At 40.3% G+C, this 18,924-nt stretch overlaps 1 protein-coding gene across 2 annotated transcripts in view; it reads left to right on the top strand.

The window, feature by feature from the left end:
• Window positions 1-8,433, top strand: part of LOC124612795 (alpha-L-iduronidase) — a 244,535-nt gene extending 236,102 nt beyond the window's left edge. For both annotated transcript variants that reach the window (XM_047141198.1, XM_047141197.1), the window contains exon 15: window positions 8,077-8,433. In XM_047141198.1, coding sequence (XP_046997154.1) covers window positions 8,077-8,180 — 104 coding nt within the window. In that variant the 3' untranslated portion in view covers window positions 8,181-8,433. The remainder of the gene's footprint in view (window positions 1-8,076) is intronic.
• The last annotated feature ends 10,491 nt before the right edge of the window (window positions 8,434-18,924 follow it).

The raw sequence follows: 18,924 nt of genomic DNA, 5'->3' as shown, positions 1-18,924 counted from the left end.
GCCACTGCTCTCAGTCATTAAGTGAAGGCCATTGGCCACTGTGTTATCGATGGCGAGAGGTAGCAACTGAAATTTGGTATTCTAGGTACACCCTTTACACTGTGGATCTCAGAATATTGAATTCCCTAACAGTTTCTGAAATGGAATGTCTCACGCATCTAGCACCAGCTTCCAGTTTGTATTCAAGTTCTATTAGTTCCTATAGTGTGGCCATAATCACATCGGAAACCTTTTCACATGAATCAAATGTCTACAAATGACAGCTCCAGCAGTGCACTGCCCTTTTATACCCTGTGTATGTGACACTGCCGCTGTCTGTGTACATGCCTATCACACTCCCATGACTTTTGAACCTCAGCATATATTTCCACCTCTATCAAAGTCACTAGCATGACATGATACTAGATGCCTTCCCCCTTTAATCAGCCCATTATGGCAATAAAGCCCATGATGGAATCAGGGTTGATGACATTGGAGGGGAGAGGAGGTGAGGCACCACTGCCAGTGGCTCAGTTACAATTGGTGACATGGGAAGGGCCACTGGGACTTTCTCCTCCAGTTGGAGTGAAACTTCCACAGCTGGGGACAATGGTTTGAACTCCATGAGCTCCTCATAATCCATTGCCTTTATTCTTAATGCAGCATTTCATTTTCTGTTCTCACCTATGAAATTATATTTATGAGACTCACACTTTTTTCATTCCCAGAATTTCTGACTTGTCTTAATATATCTTAAATGTGTATGTTTTCAGTCAATTACCTTTTATTTTAATGTTACAATGTATGATAAATTAAAAATTTATTTGACTGCCCCAGGCATCCTTATTATTATCACATCGTATTAGTTTTAGTGATTATGATAACAAATTATAAAACAAAATAAAACACTCAAATTATTAACCAAATGGGTTAATTGTTTATTCAAAACTGTACATCCAAAATCCTAAAATGACTGGGAACACAATCAAAAATATGGTTGTATCAGGGTCTTCGCTAAACATTGACATCATGAAATACGTTATGAACTGTCTAAGGTAGTTACATTTCACCGGACATAAAATCATGTAGTCAAGCAAATCAAAATTATGCTGACCAGTCAGTATGTACAGAGAAGCTATCCAACATATACACTCAAGAGCCAAAGAAACTGTTACACCTGCCTAATATTGTGTAGGTCCCGCACGAGCACGGAGAAGTGCCACAGCATGATGTGAAATGGACTCAACTAATGTCTGAAGTAGTGCTGGAGGGAATTGACACCATGAATCCTACAGAGGTGTCCTTAAATCCATAAGATTATGAGGGGGTGGAGATCTCTTCTCAACAGCACATTGCAAGGCATCCCAGATATGCTCAATAATGCTCATCTCAGGGGAGTTTGGTGGCCTGCAGAAGTGTTTAAACTCAGAAGAGAGTTTCTGGAGCCACTCTGTAGCAATTCTGGATGTATGGGGTCTCAAATTGCCCTGCTGAAAGTTCCCAAGTCCATCAAAATGCACAGTGGACATGAATGGATTCAGATAAAAATGAAATGATCATATGGCATTTACTGGCCGGGATATCCCCTTGAGGATTCGACCGCCGTATTGCAAGTCTTTTTAGTTGACGCCACTTCGGTGACTTCCGTGTCAATGATATTGAAAATGCAGGTGATCATACAGGATGCTTATGTATGTGTAACCTGTCAGAGTTGTATATAGACATATAGACTGCCCGTGCCCCATGCATTACAGAACCTCCACCAGCTTGAACAGCCCCCTGCTGACATACAGGGTTCATGGATTCATGAGGTTGTCTCCATACCCGTATGTGTCTGTCCACTCAATACAATTTTAAATTAGACTTGTCTGACCAGGCAACATGTTTCCAGTCATCAACAGTGTAATGTCGATGTTGACAGGTCCAGGCAAGGCATAAAGCTTTGTGTCACGCAGTCATCAAGGATACACGAGTGGGCCTTCAGCTCTGAAAGCCCATATTGAAGATGTTTCATTGAATGGTTTGCATGCTGACATTTGTTGATGGCCCAGCATTGAAACCTGCAGCACTTCCATCAAGCTGAATGATTCTCATCAGTCGTCATTGGTCCCGTTCTTGTAGGATCTTTTTCTGGCGACAGCGATGTCAGAGATTTGATGTTTTACCACAATACACTCATGAAATGGTCGTATGGGAAAATCCCCACTTCATCGCTGATGAAGGGACTTAGTTTCACTGGTCACCAGCTTGTGAATGTAAATTTTCCACCCTTAAGACCATGTTGTTGTCTGCACCCTGCTTAGTGATGTACCAACCAGGCTTGCACATGGTCCTTGCGACAGACACTTCTGAGTATGGGTTGGAGATGATAATCAATTGCTCATAGATCTCCTGATCGCTCCAAGCGACCTATTGCTTATGCCTCAAAAATGATGACTCCTGCTCAAACTAGGTACTCTTAGATAGAAAAGGAAGCTTTGGACATTGTATATGCTGTGAAGGAATTACATGTTTTTTCTATGGTACCAAATTCTATGTGGTCACCAATGACAAACCACTGGTTTACTTATTCAGTCCTTCTGCAGCATTACCAGATAAAGCAGCACATTGAAATCAATGATGGGTTCTTTTCCTTTCACATTACAACTTCGAGATTCATTTCTGCCCTACAAATCAACACACAAATGACAATGCTTTGTCCCACCTGCTGGTCGATCCAGACCCAGGATTTGATCAGTAGGAATTGCTTTGTTCCCACATTGATGTCGCTGCCCAGCAGACAGTTGATGGTTTTCCTGTAACTAGCACATGGATCCTGAAGGCTGTAACATTGGATGCTGTTTTGTGGAAGGTCATAACATTCGTACACTGTGGTTGGCCAGATTCACCACCTTCTCATGTGTCTGACCCCCTCTGTGATTACTACATCTTTCAATGTCAATTCTCTGTTGTGGATGATGTTTTGGTTTTAGACATGGATCACTAAGCCCCTTGAATAGTGATCCCCTCAGTGCTTCATCTGGAGATTCTCTGTTTATTACATGCAGATAATTGGGGTGTATCACTCACAAAAGCATTGGCCCATCGACACTTGGCCCAGTTTGGATGGTGACATTACCCAGCTGGTAGCTTCCTGTTGACAGTGTGTGATGCACCAAGCAGCTCCTCAGGTGTCATTGTTGCCTTGTCTGATGCTGTCACATGCATGGGACTGTGTAAATGTGGATTTCATTGGCATCTTTCTTAATGCTTATTGGCTGTGGTTGTTGATGCATATTGTCTTTTTCTATATATAATACACTGTGATTCCACATCCACAACTCCCATCATCATAGCCTTGTCCAAACTTTTTTCACTTGAAAGTTTGCCCACAATGTTAATGTCCAATACTGGTTCACAGTTTTCATCACAAGGGTTTGCGGCATTTTGTGATTCCTGTGGTATCCATTACATTTTTGCCCTGCTGTTACATCCACAATCTAAAGGTGAGGTGGAAAGCCTACTGCAAATGTTCAAAACTAAGATGAAAATGTATGTTGCTAACTCTTGTCTGACATTGCCTTTGATTGGTTTCTCTCATCATACCACTGTTCTGCAAGAGGAGCCTGGTGGAGCTACTCCACGGATGGCAGCCGAGGGCATTGCTACACCTCCTGTGGCCTCCACCTGGACATCAATCCATGCAGCCGCCAAGCCTCTTCTGGCTGGGTCTGGCCATCAGGGCATCTGGTTCCAGACATCACCCTAAATGGATTACAGCTGTCATCACCAGATGCCGGGAGCAGCATCTCTGTAACATTTGTATGGGGAATGGCTTCTGCTCAAGGCACTGTGATCAGCTTCACCTCTGTTTGGACAGCCCATTGACATTAGGTGTCATGTCACCTGCTGATGCCAGTTCTCCAATCCCTCATGGGCAAGGCCATCCATCTTCAGTGGCCCAACCAGCATTAGAGAATGCTTCCAACACCATTGTCAAGGATTCTGTCACCCATTCCTGTGCAACCGCTGATACCAGCTTCATCAGCACCATGAGCACTGTCATCAGAACTGATGCCCAAGGGTAATACGGAAACAGCTCTGGCATCACCGATGGGAAGGTGGGTGCAAAACGTGTCCACGCGTGAAACACATCAGACCTTATGCTCCCACTGAAGCAAACCACCTTAGCCTGAGCCCAATAGATGAGGAGGACAACATGGAAATCTCAATAATCTGTGATCTCCCTAAAAGAGGAGGAATGCAGTGAAGTGTGTGTGTACTTTCAAAAGGCCACATGTGGGGCAGTGCTATGGCCTCGGTTCGCTATGTGTTCTGCTACAGCTCTTTGTATACATAACTGGTTCCTACTGAATGTTACTTAAATGCTGTTTCAAGTTGTTAATGTTTCTGTGGAATAAAATTGTGTTCAGTCTACTGGCCTTGTCATACTTATACATAATTACAACAAGAACTATTGAAATCATATCACCTTATGGGATGCAATATGTCAATGTACACTTCTTGAATAGTCATTTGGACTCTTTCCTGTATAATCTAGTGATGGACATGGAAAATGATTCCACTAGGACATTTCTCCAATGGAAATGCTTTGTCAACGTAAATGGAGTCAGACTACTGATGGTCCTTATGAAGATATGTTCCTTACCCAATGTATTGCAGGAAATTGCGAAAGAAAATTTTTAGATATGATTCTTTACTTTTGTTTACTCTTATGTTACACATTTCTTTGATTTGTTGTCTACTGACAGATATTTAGATGTTTGGATTTGGAAATCTTATTGCAAAACCACATCATTTTGCCAGATACATAAAATACATGAGGTGTCATAAGCATTTGCTAGAACCTTTATCATATGAAAAAAGCATCTTGTACAGAAATTCTGAAATTAGATCTGGATTTAGGAGTAAAGAATCTTCCAGAAACAGTGTAGATTGTTCTTGAAAATGAAGTAAATATTTCTTTTATTGATCAGTATAATTTGTGAATGAAAAATGATTAGGGAGACCAAAAGTTTAGAAGAAATAAGAAGAAGATACTGAGATTAAAACTGAAAGTGGAAAAGGAAGATGAAAAGAAATACATGGGGTGTTGAATCAGTAATGCAACAGATTTTTTTCTGAAAGTATGTTGGTTTTATTCAGGATTCCAATACACCATATTGTTCCCCACTCTTTTGGCTACAAAACCCTATTTTTCAACATAATCTCCATTCATTGTGATGGCATTATGGCACCTTACTGGGAGGGCTTGTATGCCCACATGGTACCACTCTACTGATCGATGTCAGAGCCAATGTCTTGCTGCATCAGTAACATCCCCATCATAAGTGTACTGCTCCCCGAGAAGTCCACCCATTATTGGGCTGAACAGTTGGAAGTCAGAAGTTGTGAGATCCAGGCCATTGGGTGGATGATTAAGAACAGTCCATTGAAGTTTTGTGAGATTCTCTCAGGTGCGCAGACTTGTGTGAGACCTTGTATTGTCATGTGGAATGAGAAGTTCATTTGCATTTTTGTGGTGATGAACACACTGAAGTTGTTTGTTCAATTTCCTAAGGGTAGCACAATACACTTCAGAGTTGACTGTTGCACCACCAGGGGGACATCAAACAAAATAACCCCTTCAGAGTCACAGAAGACTGTTCCCATGACTTTACTGTCTGAGGATGTGTCTTTGAACTTTCTCTTCGGAGGGGAGGTGATGGGTCACCACCTCACGGATTGTCATTTTGTTTCCAGTTTGAAGTGATGAACCAGTTTTTCATCATCTGTGATGATGTTCAACAAAAAATCATCATGATCAGTCTTGTAACCTACAATTAGTTCCACACAGGGGGTCCTTCACTGCTCTTTATGGTCTTCTGTTAAGCAGAAAGGAACCGAGAGGGTCACACCTTTGAGTATCCCAACTGATGGACAAGTGTCTCCTCACTACAATTAGAGATGTCCAATTGTGCAGTGAAGTGTTTGATTGTGACCCATTGATCACGTTGAATGAGTGTGTCTGCACATTCCAACATTGCAGGAGTCACACCTGTGTGTGGCTAACTGGCATGCAGGAAATCAGACAGGTTTGCACAATCTTGTGATGATGATGACAGATGCCATGCCTAATGACTCACCATGTTTTTCTTCACTGCCCAATCTCCATAGACATTCTGCAAGCTCATATGAATGTCTGTAATGCTCTGGTTTTCTGCCAAAAGAAGCTGTAAACAGTGCTCTGGTTCGAACACACCTTCATTACAGACACCATTTTGAAGACTACGTATAGTGTTGCCACTTATTGTAACTTCATGAAACTATAAGAAGGACATGATGAGCCACAACAAATTCTGCATTTTTTCAACTGAAATTGGCTGAGGAAAAAAAGGTGTTCCATTACTTATTTAACACCCCTTGTACACTGTGTTGTTATAATGAATCACAGTCATTGTTATTGCATTGAATCTCCAACAGTTTGAATTAAAGTAATCATGGTGCAGCTGTAGCACCTGCTGCAGGTATACTCCATGCGGAAAACTCTATCTCTTCCATTGCATAGAGATGACAGAGAACACCTTCATCCATATACTCAAGAACAATCAGGACTCAAATAATAAAAACATGAATGGCAAAAGTTACCCACCCTGATAGTTGTGAATGTTAACCCTTTAACTGCTCTGGACATGTTAACACGCACGCCTTTGTACCTGTTCCTGTGTGCTCTGAACATGTTTACGCACGCAACCAGTCCTTCTACATGGTACTCTGAACATGTCTACACGTAGACACATTCAGAGTACCAGATAGAAGACTGGTGGTGCGCGTAAACACGTTCAGAGCATACAGGGACAGGTACAAAGGCGTGTGCATTAATATGTCCAGAGTCCAGAGCAGTTAGATTTAAATCTCCGCTTCCAGGAAGGGAAGCTGTGCTGACCCTGGATCAAATCTGCCTCACAGATTAACAATGAGGGCCAGCCAGGATGTGATTTTTAGGCAGTTTTCCACACCGCACTGATTACTGGGCTGGTACCTAAATCCTGCCTTAGCTACATGATTCGCAAACATTTAGAGAAGAGTTGGGGTACACACATTCTGTCTGTGAGGGGAGGAGGGGGAGGTGTAAAAAATCGTGGTAACCTTTGCCAATGTGGGGCAAAGGCATACAGAAAAGCAGAAAAAGAAAAATGTTAAAAGTTAACAAATATCGAACTACTGAAACTGATATTTACTTTGAAGGAGCATATAATGATAAAAATAATGAGACGTTAAGAGAAATATGAAAATACTGTAGCAAAGTATACAAAAACCGTTTGGAACTCTGGATTGAAATGATTGCCACTGTGTGTTTTTCTTACAGCTGAGTATGCTGATTTATATTTCTACCCCAGATGTATCAGCTTCAGTTATTGACAGTTATACACATTACATTCTCTCTATTATTAGTAGCTTGACAGAATGGGTTTAAACTACTATTTTTCAATTATCATCATCATCATCATTGTATAGAGTTTTCTTATCATTGGCAGGGTCTGCTTGGAAGACAATCTCTCCATCCTCTCTGTTGCTCTCTCACATTCTTCACCTCTCTTCTGAATGCTTTCTTCCAGTAATTTTAACCACTTGTCCCGCAACCTTCCTCTTGATGTCCTGTCTGCTATCTTCATTTCATGCATATTCCTAGGCATTCTGTTCTCATCCATTCTCTATATAAGTCCATACCATTTGAATGTCTACTGTTGTAACAGTTTCTTGTGTGTTATCTCCCTTTTCCTTTTCCTTCATGACCCAGGTTTCTGCAAAGTATAACAGACATGTCTGCTATGTTTGGTATATCACCTTACTGTTCTGGGAGTCTTCTTTGTTCCTCATCATTCCTCTCACACTTCTGTTTTTCAGCATCTTCAGGTCATTCTAATACCATTAACTTCTTTAGGAAATGTAACCTTCATAGAAGCCACCAATCTGAATTTTGTGAACACGAAGTAATTGAATTAGTTGCTCATAATTTCCCCATTATTTACTTCAGTGTTTTACTGTATAATTTCTTAATGTACCTGTGTATTCTGGATTAATGAATGAAGCAAATTTTTGTTGTTGTTGTTACAGGTGATGAAGAAGTCCGGGGACTCTACCGAGTTCGTCTAGTAGATTTTTGGCAACACGGTGGACCTTATTCTGATGTAATTGAGTATCCTAAAAGCAGAGCTTAGGATGTGATTTCATCTTCTTTAATTAAATACTTATTCAGGGTATGTGTACAGTACTAGAAATAAATTAATAGATGTGTTTCCACATTGTGAACATGATATGAATGTACTACATATACACATTTGTAAAATGGAAATGTGTTTGATGTACTTTAAATAACATAGATTGTTGATGAATTATTGCTGTGCACACAGCATGTAAATAATTGTGTATTGTATAATTAAACTGTGTAACTGTAAGAGTATTTATCTTATAGCAATTATTGAAAATGAATGAAAAAGGAACATAAATAAAAATTTAAAATGGTAACACAATGTAAACAATCTTTTTAATACCATAACAGTATGAAGATACATCACTTTTTTTATGGTTCAAAAATCTTGAATAAAGCTGTTTCTAGTTAGTTAGTTAGTTTTATATTACATGAATCATTTGCATGTCTTTTGTACACAAACAAAATGGACTGCAGATGTCCATCTCGAGATGAATAAACCAAAATTCCATGATAAATCATAGTGATATGGAATGAGTTATTTTACATTCACAACACAAATTAATCTGTAAATATGGCTACATCCTGACACATTACAATAATAGAAATTGAATAATAGAAGCAGAAAGTTTGATTTACTGAGGTATTATTGTGAGGATGTTATTGTTAGCCAGTGAGATACCATTCTAGAATTCATCACCTTAAGAATTTTGGAGAATGATGTCAGTAGTCAAACAGGTCATTAGTTATTGATGGCTCTACTTTCATCTTTCTTATAGAGGGTCTTACAACTGTGTCTTTAAATCTCTATGGAAAAATACCTTGAGTAAGTGATGCATTACATGTTTCAGGACAGGCCATGTTACATAGGAACAAATCATTAGTACTCTGTTTGAAACACCATATCCAGAAGACCTTTTATTTTTGAGAGAATGTCTTATTTTCTCAATTTCAGAAGGAGAGGTTGATGATACCTTCCTATAGTTGAATTTCATGAGAGTTTTGTTTCTGACATACTACTATGATTTTTCTCTTATTCTGTTTGTCACTATATTTTCTGCTGTATTTAAGAAATGATTACTAAACACATTTTCTATGTGTGACTCATCATAGCCCTTCCATTTAAGTCAATAGTGGTGTTGTCCTGTTCTGTGGTCAGTTGTCCTGTCTGTCGTTTAATTAAATTCTGTATAACCTTATGTCTGTTGTTGAGATTACTGATTTCTGATGTAATATACTTGTTATTTTATTTTTTAATAGCTTTTCTTAGTAATTATGAGTAGTTTTGGTAGTGTGCAACTACTGGAGGATTTCTACTTGTTCATGCCAACAAGTAAATTTGTCTTTTCCTTTCAGAACATGCTTAAACCCTTCTGGTGATATATGATTTTTACATGGGTGTTTAATATTCTTTTTGATTAGCTTATGTGGAAAGCTGTTTTTAAAAATGATGAAATTATTATGGAATAGATTAAATTTTATATCAGCATTTCATTTGCTATAAATTTCATCTCTTGCATTTGTTATTGTTATAAATTTCATCTCTTGTAAACTACTCTTAAAAATGTTTGTACTGGAATCATTAATTATTCTCATTTCCACTGAGGAGTATCAGTACTGTGAACCACTGCTTTATTTATCCTGAGTGACTGTGCAATATTATCAGAGAGAGTATTTGTTACTGGGTACACAGTCATTTTCTTGCTATAAGTTTCATCAAAGAAAACATTGTAAATTGGGCCCTTACTGTCTTTATCCACCTGTACTGGAAAGTTAATCACTGAGATCAAATTTTAGGTTACAGACAACATTTCCTGGTCATTTTTCCTATCAAAATCCTCTAGGAAATATACATTGAAATCACCAAGGACTATTAACCGCTTGTTGCTGTCTGAGAGATAGCATGGTAAGGAATCCAAATTTCTCACAAATATTTCAAAATTTCCCAGTTACAATTAAAAGTGAACTTTTTTTCATTGTTAATTCAGAAGCACACACTTTTGTGTGTTAATAACTACAAAATCTACTTCCCTCAGTATTTTTGAACTTGTGTTCTGTCTCAATGTATGTAACAACTCCTTTTCCATATTAGTTCTTCAGGAGTAAGATGCTAAAGTGCTGTCTTTTATATTTAGAGTCTCTAACATTGTGCTTATATGGTTGCATAGGGAGACACCGGATGTCAACCTTTCCACAACTCTCCAAATTTTCCTAACAGACAAGAAGCAATTCTATTTTATTGCTTGATCCTCTAATTTCTGATGAAATAACCTCACCTTACTTTTCTGTATATTCTTTAGCATTTCTGTTATTTTAACGTCTTTCACAAGGTGTCTGAATCCTGATTCTAACCTAAAAAGGTACCACTCTGTCTCTAGTAAGCAGAGGGATCTTACTTTGTGTGATGCAAAAAGAAAGAAGTTCAGCTCAGCCAACCTTTCTTTTGCTCTCTTATTCAAGAGCAGGCCATGTTTAATGCAACATGTTAATACAGAGTTTGAATACTTGCCGAGGGTAGAGGATCATCCACACACACACATGGGCATGATTAATGTATCACCCCTAATTCATTTGCCCCATATGCAGCATGATTTGCATCTAAATGTTTCTGGTAAAAGACTGTTTACCCCTTAGTGTCTCAAGTATTTTGTGGCATTTCTGTGGAAAAATGGCAGTGCAGCACTGCAGAAGCCATTGACAGCTGGCAGTGCAGGATGTCAGCATACTGGTTACAGTAACGGGACTGTTTATGCATAGCTAGACAGGCTTGGCTCAGCACCACAACTCTCCAGGGCAGTGTTAAGATAAGGATCTTGCAGAACAACCCAAACAGTTTCAGCACCAGCAGACCATGCAATTATTGCCTGGAACATGACCACAAAAGGGGCCTCACTACAACAATGAGCCACTATCTTTTGTAAATAGCTCTGACTCTTTAGCAAAAATGTTCACAGACTGACTACAACAAGGAGGTTATGCTGGGCACTGCTGCATGATGAGTTAGTCCCATTTCACACTGGGAAACTAGTGATGGTCACCAGTGATGGTCACTGGTAATTATGGTGAACACCCCTGGATCACCAGTGTCCGACACCACAGGTATTGCCAACTGACTAGTTAGTGAAATGGACTCAAGCGAGGAGGAACTTTTGTTGGTACTTCTAAGCAGGAGGAGGCGGAGTAGAATGAAGACAAAACGTTCATTACACGTACATCCACTGCTACATGATGGCTGGAGAAAGGATTGTTTTATACTCTTTATATTGATCTGAGACAAGACGAAAAGAAGTTTTCTCAGTATTTTCGAATGTTGAAAACTTCATTTGATGAACTGCTAGGAGAAGAGAAAGAAGAAGTCACAGGAATGGACACTATGCTGCATAAGGCTATCCCAGCAGAGGAAAAACTTGCTCTCACATTAAGGTAGGTACTGTAATATTAAATTACTTTACTGAAAGCTGATTTCAGCTTTAGTCTACTTTCACTGTTGCTCTGCCTGTGCGGTTGAAAAGTATATTAAGGATTCGCCACTGTACTCAGGTCATTGGCAAACACACAGATGGTAACTGATCGGACAACCTGGACTGTCCTCTAGTGTAGCCATGAACTGTTCCATGATGTGCACGGTCATGATATGGACCCCCAGTAGCATAATTTGCCACCAGTAAAAATCGTGTTTGGGATGAAGTGGAAGTGCTGTAATATTATTGGGCATTAATAATGACATTCATCAAATCAGATTTAACTTTCAGTCTTGTGTGATTGGGACTTTTTTTTTTTTAATTCAGGCACTATAGAGTACATAAACAAGCTATCTTCATCTGCTTGCTATGTTGAATTGTGTTTTGCAGTGTACTTTTCCTTCAAAATGTTACACAGCAAATCATCTTCTTCTTCAAGACTCTTCTTCTCATGAGGCCTTTTTTGTGGTCACACAGTAGTTCTTTTGCGTGCCTCCTGGTCTAAATTTTCTCCTCCATCAAACTCATATCTGTCACTATCATCATCATTCTCAATACTAGAGGTAGTGCTCTTACAGTCAGTTGTTAAGAATCGCAGCTGATCTATGTAGATTACTTCTTCCTACCAGTAGCTGCAGAACCACTCTTTTTGGTCTTTTGCCTTAATAACTTTCTGGTATAACTGGCCCTTAAGCTCTTCCATTTTGTTTGAAGGATTTTCCCAGCAACAAATAAAAACCACCACAATATTGTAATATTATCCTTAGTGTGTACGTGTGCGTGCGTCTGAATGCGTGTCTGTAAACCATATACTTTTGTAGTTTTGCTTCATAAGCTTTATCTTTTTGTTACCAATACTAGGGGGCCAGATCATCCATGATAGACTTACACTTTCAGTACAGAATTGATGTATCATCTATCTTGTATATTATACAAGACGTTTGCTCTGCCATATGGTGTAAAATGAAGTCAAAATCTTTTCACTGCCTCTTGAAAGAGTCATGGCTTACCTCAGCTGAAGGATTCTATAAAAGGGCCAACTTTCCTCATTATGTGGGTGCAGTGGACAGAAAGCACATCAGAATTCACTCTACTATAATTATAAGAACTACTTTTCCATTTTGTTGTTGGCTGTTTGTGATTCAATGTTCAAATTCTTGTTTATAGATGTTGGAGCATGTGGCAAATCATCCGACTCAACTGTGTTTCATAATTCAGTGTTAAATAAAAAAATACAAGATGATATTCTAGATTTCCCTGCACCCAAACAACTGTCATTAACTTTTGAAAGACCCATGCCATTCATGTTAGTAGGTGATGAAGGTTTTGGGTTGTCAAAATTATTCTACACCCTTTTGGAGTAAAGTATTTAGATGTTAAAAATCATGTGTTCAACTATAGACTGTCCAGAGCAAGAAGGTACAATGAGTGTAGTTTTGGAATTCTTGCAAACAAGTGGCGCATTTTCCATAGACCATACAATGTTAAATTAGATTTAGCAGTGTCTATTGTAAATACACGCTGCCTCCTCGAAAACGTTGTGCATGATCATTATGGAATAGAGTTTGAGGATACGTTAACCATTCAGGAATTGCAGGACATGTCACCTTGCTTAGTCCATGGAGGAAATATTGCGAACGGTATCAGAGATGATTTTGCAAACTACTTCATTAGCCTTGAAGGTGAAGTGCCTTGGCAGCTGCAAAAAATCTAATTTCTGGAAATGTTATGTGAACATTAATGTGGTTAGGCCTCATTGTTCATCTAGCATTGTATTTGTGATTTGCATTGTGCAATTATAACTATGTTAACTGTAACAAGTCATATTGTTGCGTTCACTGAACTGATTGGAACTTACAATTAAAATTTTCGAGTGTCAGGAACTTGTACCTCAATAACATTATGATCAATAAATGAAAGTTGCTCTTGTAGTAGCCACATATGTGTAAATAATTGTAACTAAGAATAATATTTTAACTGTATTTATCGGACCATAGAGCCTTAAGACAATGATAAGACACATCCTTAATTTTGTTATGAAAATTTTGAAATTTAAGTATTTTTTTAGATTTTCTCTTCATGCACACTGTAGGGGTGAGTTCATGGTTTCCACACTCATCCATTTTGTCCCTTCTTAAGTCATTAAGACTGCATAACGGTACACTTGATACTGGTTAACGCAAAAGAAAAGGGGTGAGGGATGCAAATGTGCTTGAAAGAATACCCTTCTAGCCTCATACAGGGGTGGCAACTAAATTTCACTAGTCTTTTATGGTTCGAAAAATAAGGTATTAAATTTGAAAAAGGAACATACAACTTACCATTTCTGTTTTACTCATCCATGCTCTTCTCATTGAAATCAGACACAAACTTCATTATAATTTCTTGCCATGCATTTGTTTTCACCACATTGTTGATATAGTCATCACTTTTGACATCCCAAAGAGCAGGATGACTTTCTACTTCACTTATAAAATCTTCCGTCTTAATGAAGTCTAAACTCATGGCTACAATGTGTACAGTATAATATACAATTAATGTTTTGTGGCACTGTCTCAGAAAATGACTGCCTGTCTGCTGGCAAATCTGCAGCGCTGTGTCTGTGATCTGTTTTCCTGTGCGAACACTTCAATTGAAACTCACGTACGTCCAGCGGTGACTGCTATGAACATCCTGACCGTGACCGTCACGTGTGGTGAGGGTGAGTCACTGCTGCATCACAGTAGCCCGGTGAGACAGTGTAGTGTCCCAGTGTGAATGCCCCATTTCGAACGAATATATCTCTGTTGGTGACCATCACTATGACCATCACCTGCGTCCCAGTGTGAAATCGGCCTTAGCAAGCAGCCACCACTGACTCAGCCAGCTGCCATGAGGACATCATCCACTAGTACAAAGCTCACCTGCCAATACTTGGTGCTGCTACACTGATGGTCCACTCCATGCTCACCAAACAGCAGCTCAACTCCTGCCCAGGGGACAGCAGATTGTGAGTGGGATGGGTGCGGGCACCATGGCACCTTGCCTGTCACTCGCAGAGGTGAGACTTTGTGCTGGATGGCTGGCATCCTCTGCAACTGTTCTGATAAACAACTGTACCACTATGGTACTCACACAGAGTGACATGCCTAACTAGAGTGCATGCCACTAACAGACTGTGGGCATCTGCATTCTATGGTAAATATATCAGGACCTGCCAACTGTTTGTCAGCCGCCAATATGTCTACTTTGGCATATGCCATAATGGGCATAGCCATCACACTGCAGCATCTGAGTGTAGCCTCATGAGTGGTGATAAATTGATTATCTTGGTGGTACCATTTTAATGAGGTGGCGCTGGCCTGTATCCTCACCAAGATGCACCACCATCACCCAGTCCTGTGCAGAAGTGGCCTGCCACCACTGGGTTGATTCCGATTAGTGACAGAATTGAGATTGACAGTTCCTGCAACCACCATCCGTGGATGAAACTGATGACTTGGTAACTGAAGGGTTGCAGTTTTGTAAATATGTGGTGAGGTGAATACTGCTTTTTCTCTTTGTCTTCTTCTTCTTTTTCATTGTCTGTGTTGGCTGGTTGATTTGGGAAGAGGAGAGAAAACAGTGAGGCCATTGGTCCCCTCAGATTAGGGAAGGAAGTCAGCCTTGCCCTTTCAAAGGAACCACCCTAACATTTGCCTGAAGCGATTTAGGGAAATCACAGAAAACCAAAATAAGGATGGCTGGAATGCATGTCCAGTGTGCTAACCACTATGCTCCCTCACTTGGTCATTGTCAAGGAGTACATGTGTGTGTGTGTGTGTGTGTGTGTGTGTGTGTGAGAGCTGTAGCAGCTGGTGCATTTATGTTACAAATGAATGAAGCAAAAATTGTCTGAGAGACTGGCAGTATTTCAAGCTAGGGAGAAGGAAATAGATTTTCACAGTCCTCCATGGTATGCAGAGGAGGTGCAGAGAAGACTTGACAACTGATGGGTTAAAAATGGACTTAAGGGCAAAAGAAATAGAAAAATTTTGGGGAAGACTTGTAAAAGAGAAGTGAGGAAGTAGGGAGAAAGGAGAAAGGGAAAGCTGAAACGGAGAGGAACATGTGTCTTGGTTACCTATTCCTACAAGACGCCCAACCATCATTGTTGTAGTTAAGCCTGACAATACTGTGAAGAGTAAGTCAAAACATAACAACTGGAGGGATGATCTTTTAAGTGAGAAAATTAAGGTAGTTAATGATTTGGGTACTAGCATTGCACAGATCCCTTGAAAATGTATGCAACATGTGGAGTACTAATGTTGTGGATGTTCAGTGCAGTAGTGCAGTAGTATCAGCTCCAATATCACATGCAATTGTCAAGTCTGAAGTAGCTGTGGTGCCAGACAATGTGAGTCTGGGTTGTACCAAAGTGAACAAGTGTGTATTGTGCAGTAATATCTACCGTATTGGGTGATAATGGGTGTTGTTTTGAGGCCTTGGAGCATGGACTATATGCACAGGGAAGTCCATGTCCCACTGATTTTTGCATTATATGGAGTGGAACTGCTAAGATGATGTCATAAAAATAAATGTCGTGTGGCTAGGGCCTCCCGTCGGGTAGACCGTTTGCCGAGTGTAAGTCTTTTGATTTGACACCACTTTGGCAATTTGTGCATCAATGGGAATGAAACGATGATGATTAGGACAACACAACACCCAGTCCTTGAGTGGAGAAAATCTCCAACCCAGCCAGGAATTGAACCCGGATCCTTAGGATTGACATTCTATCGCTCTGACCACTCAGCTACCGGGGGCGGACACGATGTCATTATAGGTACCACAGGGAATCTACATGAAGCTTGGTGGTGGTAGTTGTGTTGCAGATGCTGTGGAAGAAATGATAAAGATAACAATGTTATGAAAAGGATAGATTGCTGCTCATCATATAGAGGAGATGTTGAGTCACAGACAGGTACTGTAAAGAGAATACTATATACATTCAAGCTTTTGGCTAAAAGGCCTTCTTTCAGAGTTGAAAACATACAAACATTCAAACAAGCATAATACACACACACACATTATCACTGCCTGTGGCTGTTGTGGTCAGAGTGTGGACTGCAACGATCCCCGATGGGAGCAGCAGTCTGGCATAGATGGGATTTGCTGTGGGGAGCAGGAGAGATAGAAAATGGATGGGGGGGATGGTATAGTGCAGATTCTGGGAATGTGGAGGGGCATGGTGGGGACAAGGTAGGGCTGCTAGGTACGGTTGGGAGGTTTGGGGGATTGTGAGAAAGGGAAGTGAAATGGAGGGAAACAAAAACAAGGGGAAAAAGGCTAGTGGGTGTGTTGGTGGAATAGAAGACTATATAATGTTGGAGTGGAAGCAGGAGCAGGGAAGGGGATAACTACGTAGGTGGAGAATAAGAACTAATGAAGGCTGAGGCCAAGGAGAGTTATGGGAACATAGGATGTACTGCAGGGAGAGTTCCCAGCTGTGCAGTTCAGAAAAGCTGGTGTTTGCAAGAAGGATTCAGATGGCCCAGGCTGTGAAGCAGTCATTGAACTGAAGCAGCCACGTAGCCTACAAACTGCAAACACTGTGCTGCTTCTTACGTGGCCATGGAAACCAACAAGCTCATGCCCACGTTGGGCAGCATGCTCAGAAACTGTGGGGCCATCTGGCTCTTGGTCACAGTTTGTGATTGGTCATTGATGCAGACTGAGAGCTTGTTGGTTTTCATCGGCACATAGAAAAAAGCACAGTGGTTGCAGTTTGTAGGTCACATGTCTGCCTTCACACGTATCCTTGCCTCTGATGGATTGGAGATACCCGTGACCAGGTTGAGGTGAGGAGGGTCTTGGGAGGATGAATGGGATGGGTCTTACATCTATGACTATTGTAGGGATAAGAGCCATGCGGCAAGGGGTTGGGAGCAGGGGTGGACAAGGATATTGTATAGATTTGGTGGTTAGCAGAATACCACTGTTGATGTGATGGGGATGATAAGGGGTAGGCTATTCCTCATTTCAGGGCATGATGAGAGGTAGTTGAACCCTTGGTTGAATATGTAATTCAGCTGCTCCAGTCTTGGTGGTACCAAGATGCAAGAAGAGTGCTCCTTGGTGGTCGGACAGTGAGTATGTGGGATGTGTTAGGTGACTGGACAGACAAGGCATGGGGAGGGGGGTCTGTTTATGTACTAGGTTGGGAGGGTAATTTCAGTCTGTGGAGGCCTCAGTGAGACCCTAGGTATATTTGAAGAGGGACAACTATCACTACAGATGCAATGACTACTGGTGACTAGGCTGTATGGAAGGGACTTTTTGGTATGGAATGGTTAGTCATTGTCAAAGTGGTATTGCTCATGGTTGGTAGGTTTGATATGGGTGGAGATACTGATACAGCCATCCTTGAGGTGGAGATCGACATCTAGGAATGTTGCTTGTTGGGTTGAGTAGGACCAGGTGAAGTGAATTTGGGAGATGATGTTGAGGTTATATAGGAATGTGGATAGGGTATTGTCACCTTCAGGCCAATCACAGAGAGGTTATCAATGAATTTGAAACAGGGTAAGCAGAAGTACCATAAAGCTTAGCATTCTAGGAAGAATTCAGCTTGTGACTAGAATTATAGTGAGAAATATAAGTGGGATAACCTGTCAACATATTTTGATTGCTAGTACCATATGTGATTCATGTATGAGGGTAGGTTTGGCAACATATTTTCCAGGAAAGAATAAGGGGAACTGGTTTCACAGGGACAAAGCACCAAGTGATGTTACAAAACAATGAAAAACCACTGGAAGGACAAAGGAGACGCTGAGTATAAGGGTTTAATCAAGTCAAACGAGATTTGCTAGGGTTAATTTATGGAGAGGGAACATGTTTGCTGTAGCATTCTTAATTTGTAAGTGGGAAGTGGGTGAGAGTTAATTGTTGTGTGTGGGAGGCAATACAATGTGATTAAGATATGTACTGTCTAGATTTAAGAGGGCATAAGGCTACTGAACTGTCAGTGCATGGGGCCCTTGAGAGAAATGTGATGAGGTGTATTGCAAGTTACCAGGACTAGTGTGATGTTACTAGTTGTAAGTTGTGGTGTGCTTTCTCATGAGAACTAATGAACTCTTAATAAGTGTGACAAAGATATAATCTTGTAGTTGAAAGTAAGGATCTAAATAAATAAATACTTTAGGAATTATTTGCAACCTCAAGCTACCTAGAATTTATGGAGTGTAAATTTTTTTCAATATTGTACATTGTTGGCCATGTATGTTGAGTTTTGTCGTAGACCAGTCGAGAGTAAAGACCTGGGGGCTGGTT

This window comes from Schistocerca americana, chromosome 4, assembly GCF_021461395.2.
Source record: "Schistocerca americana isolate TAMUIC-IGC-003095 chromosome 4, iqSchAmer2.1, whole genome shotgun sequence".
Classification (NCBI taxonomy): Eukaryota; Metazoa; Arthropoda; class Insecta; order Orthoptera; family Acrididae; genus Schistocerca; species Schistocerca americana.
This window is presented reverse-complemented; position numbering and strand designations above follow the sequence as displayed.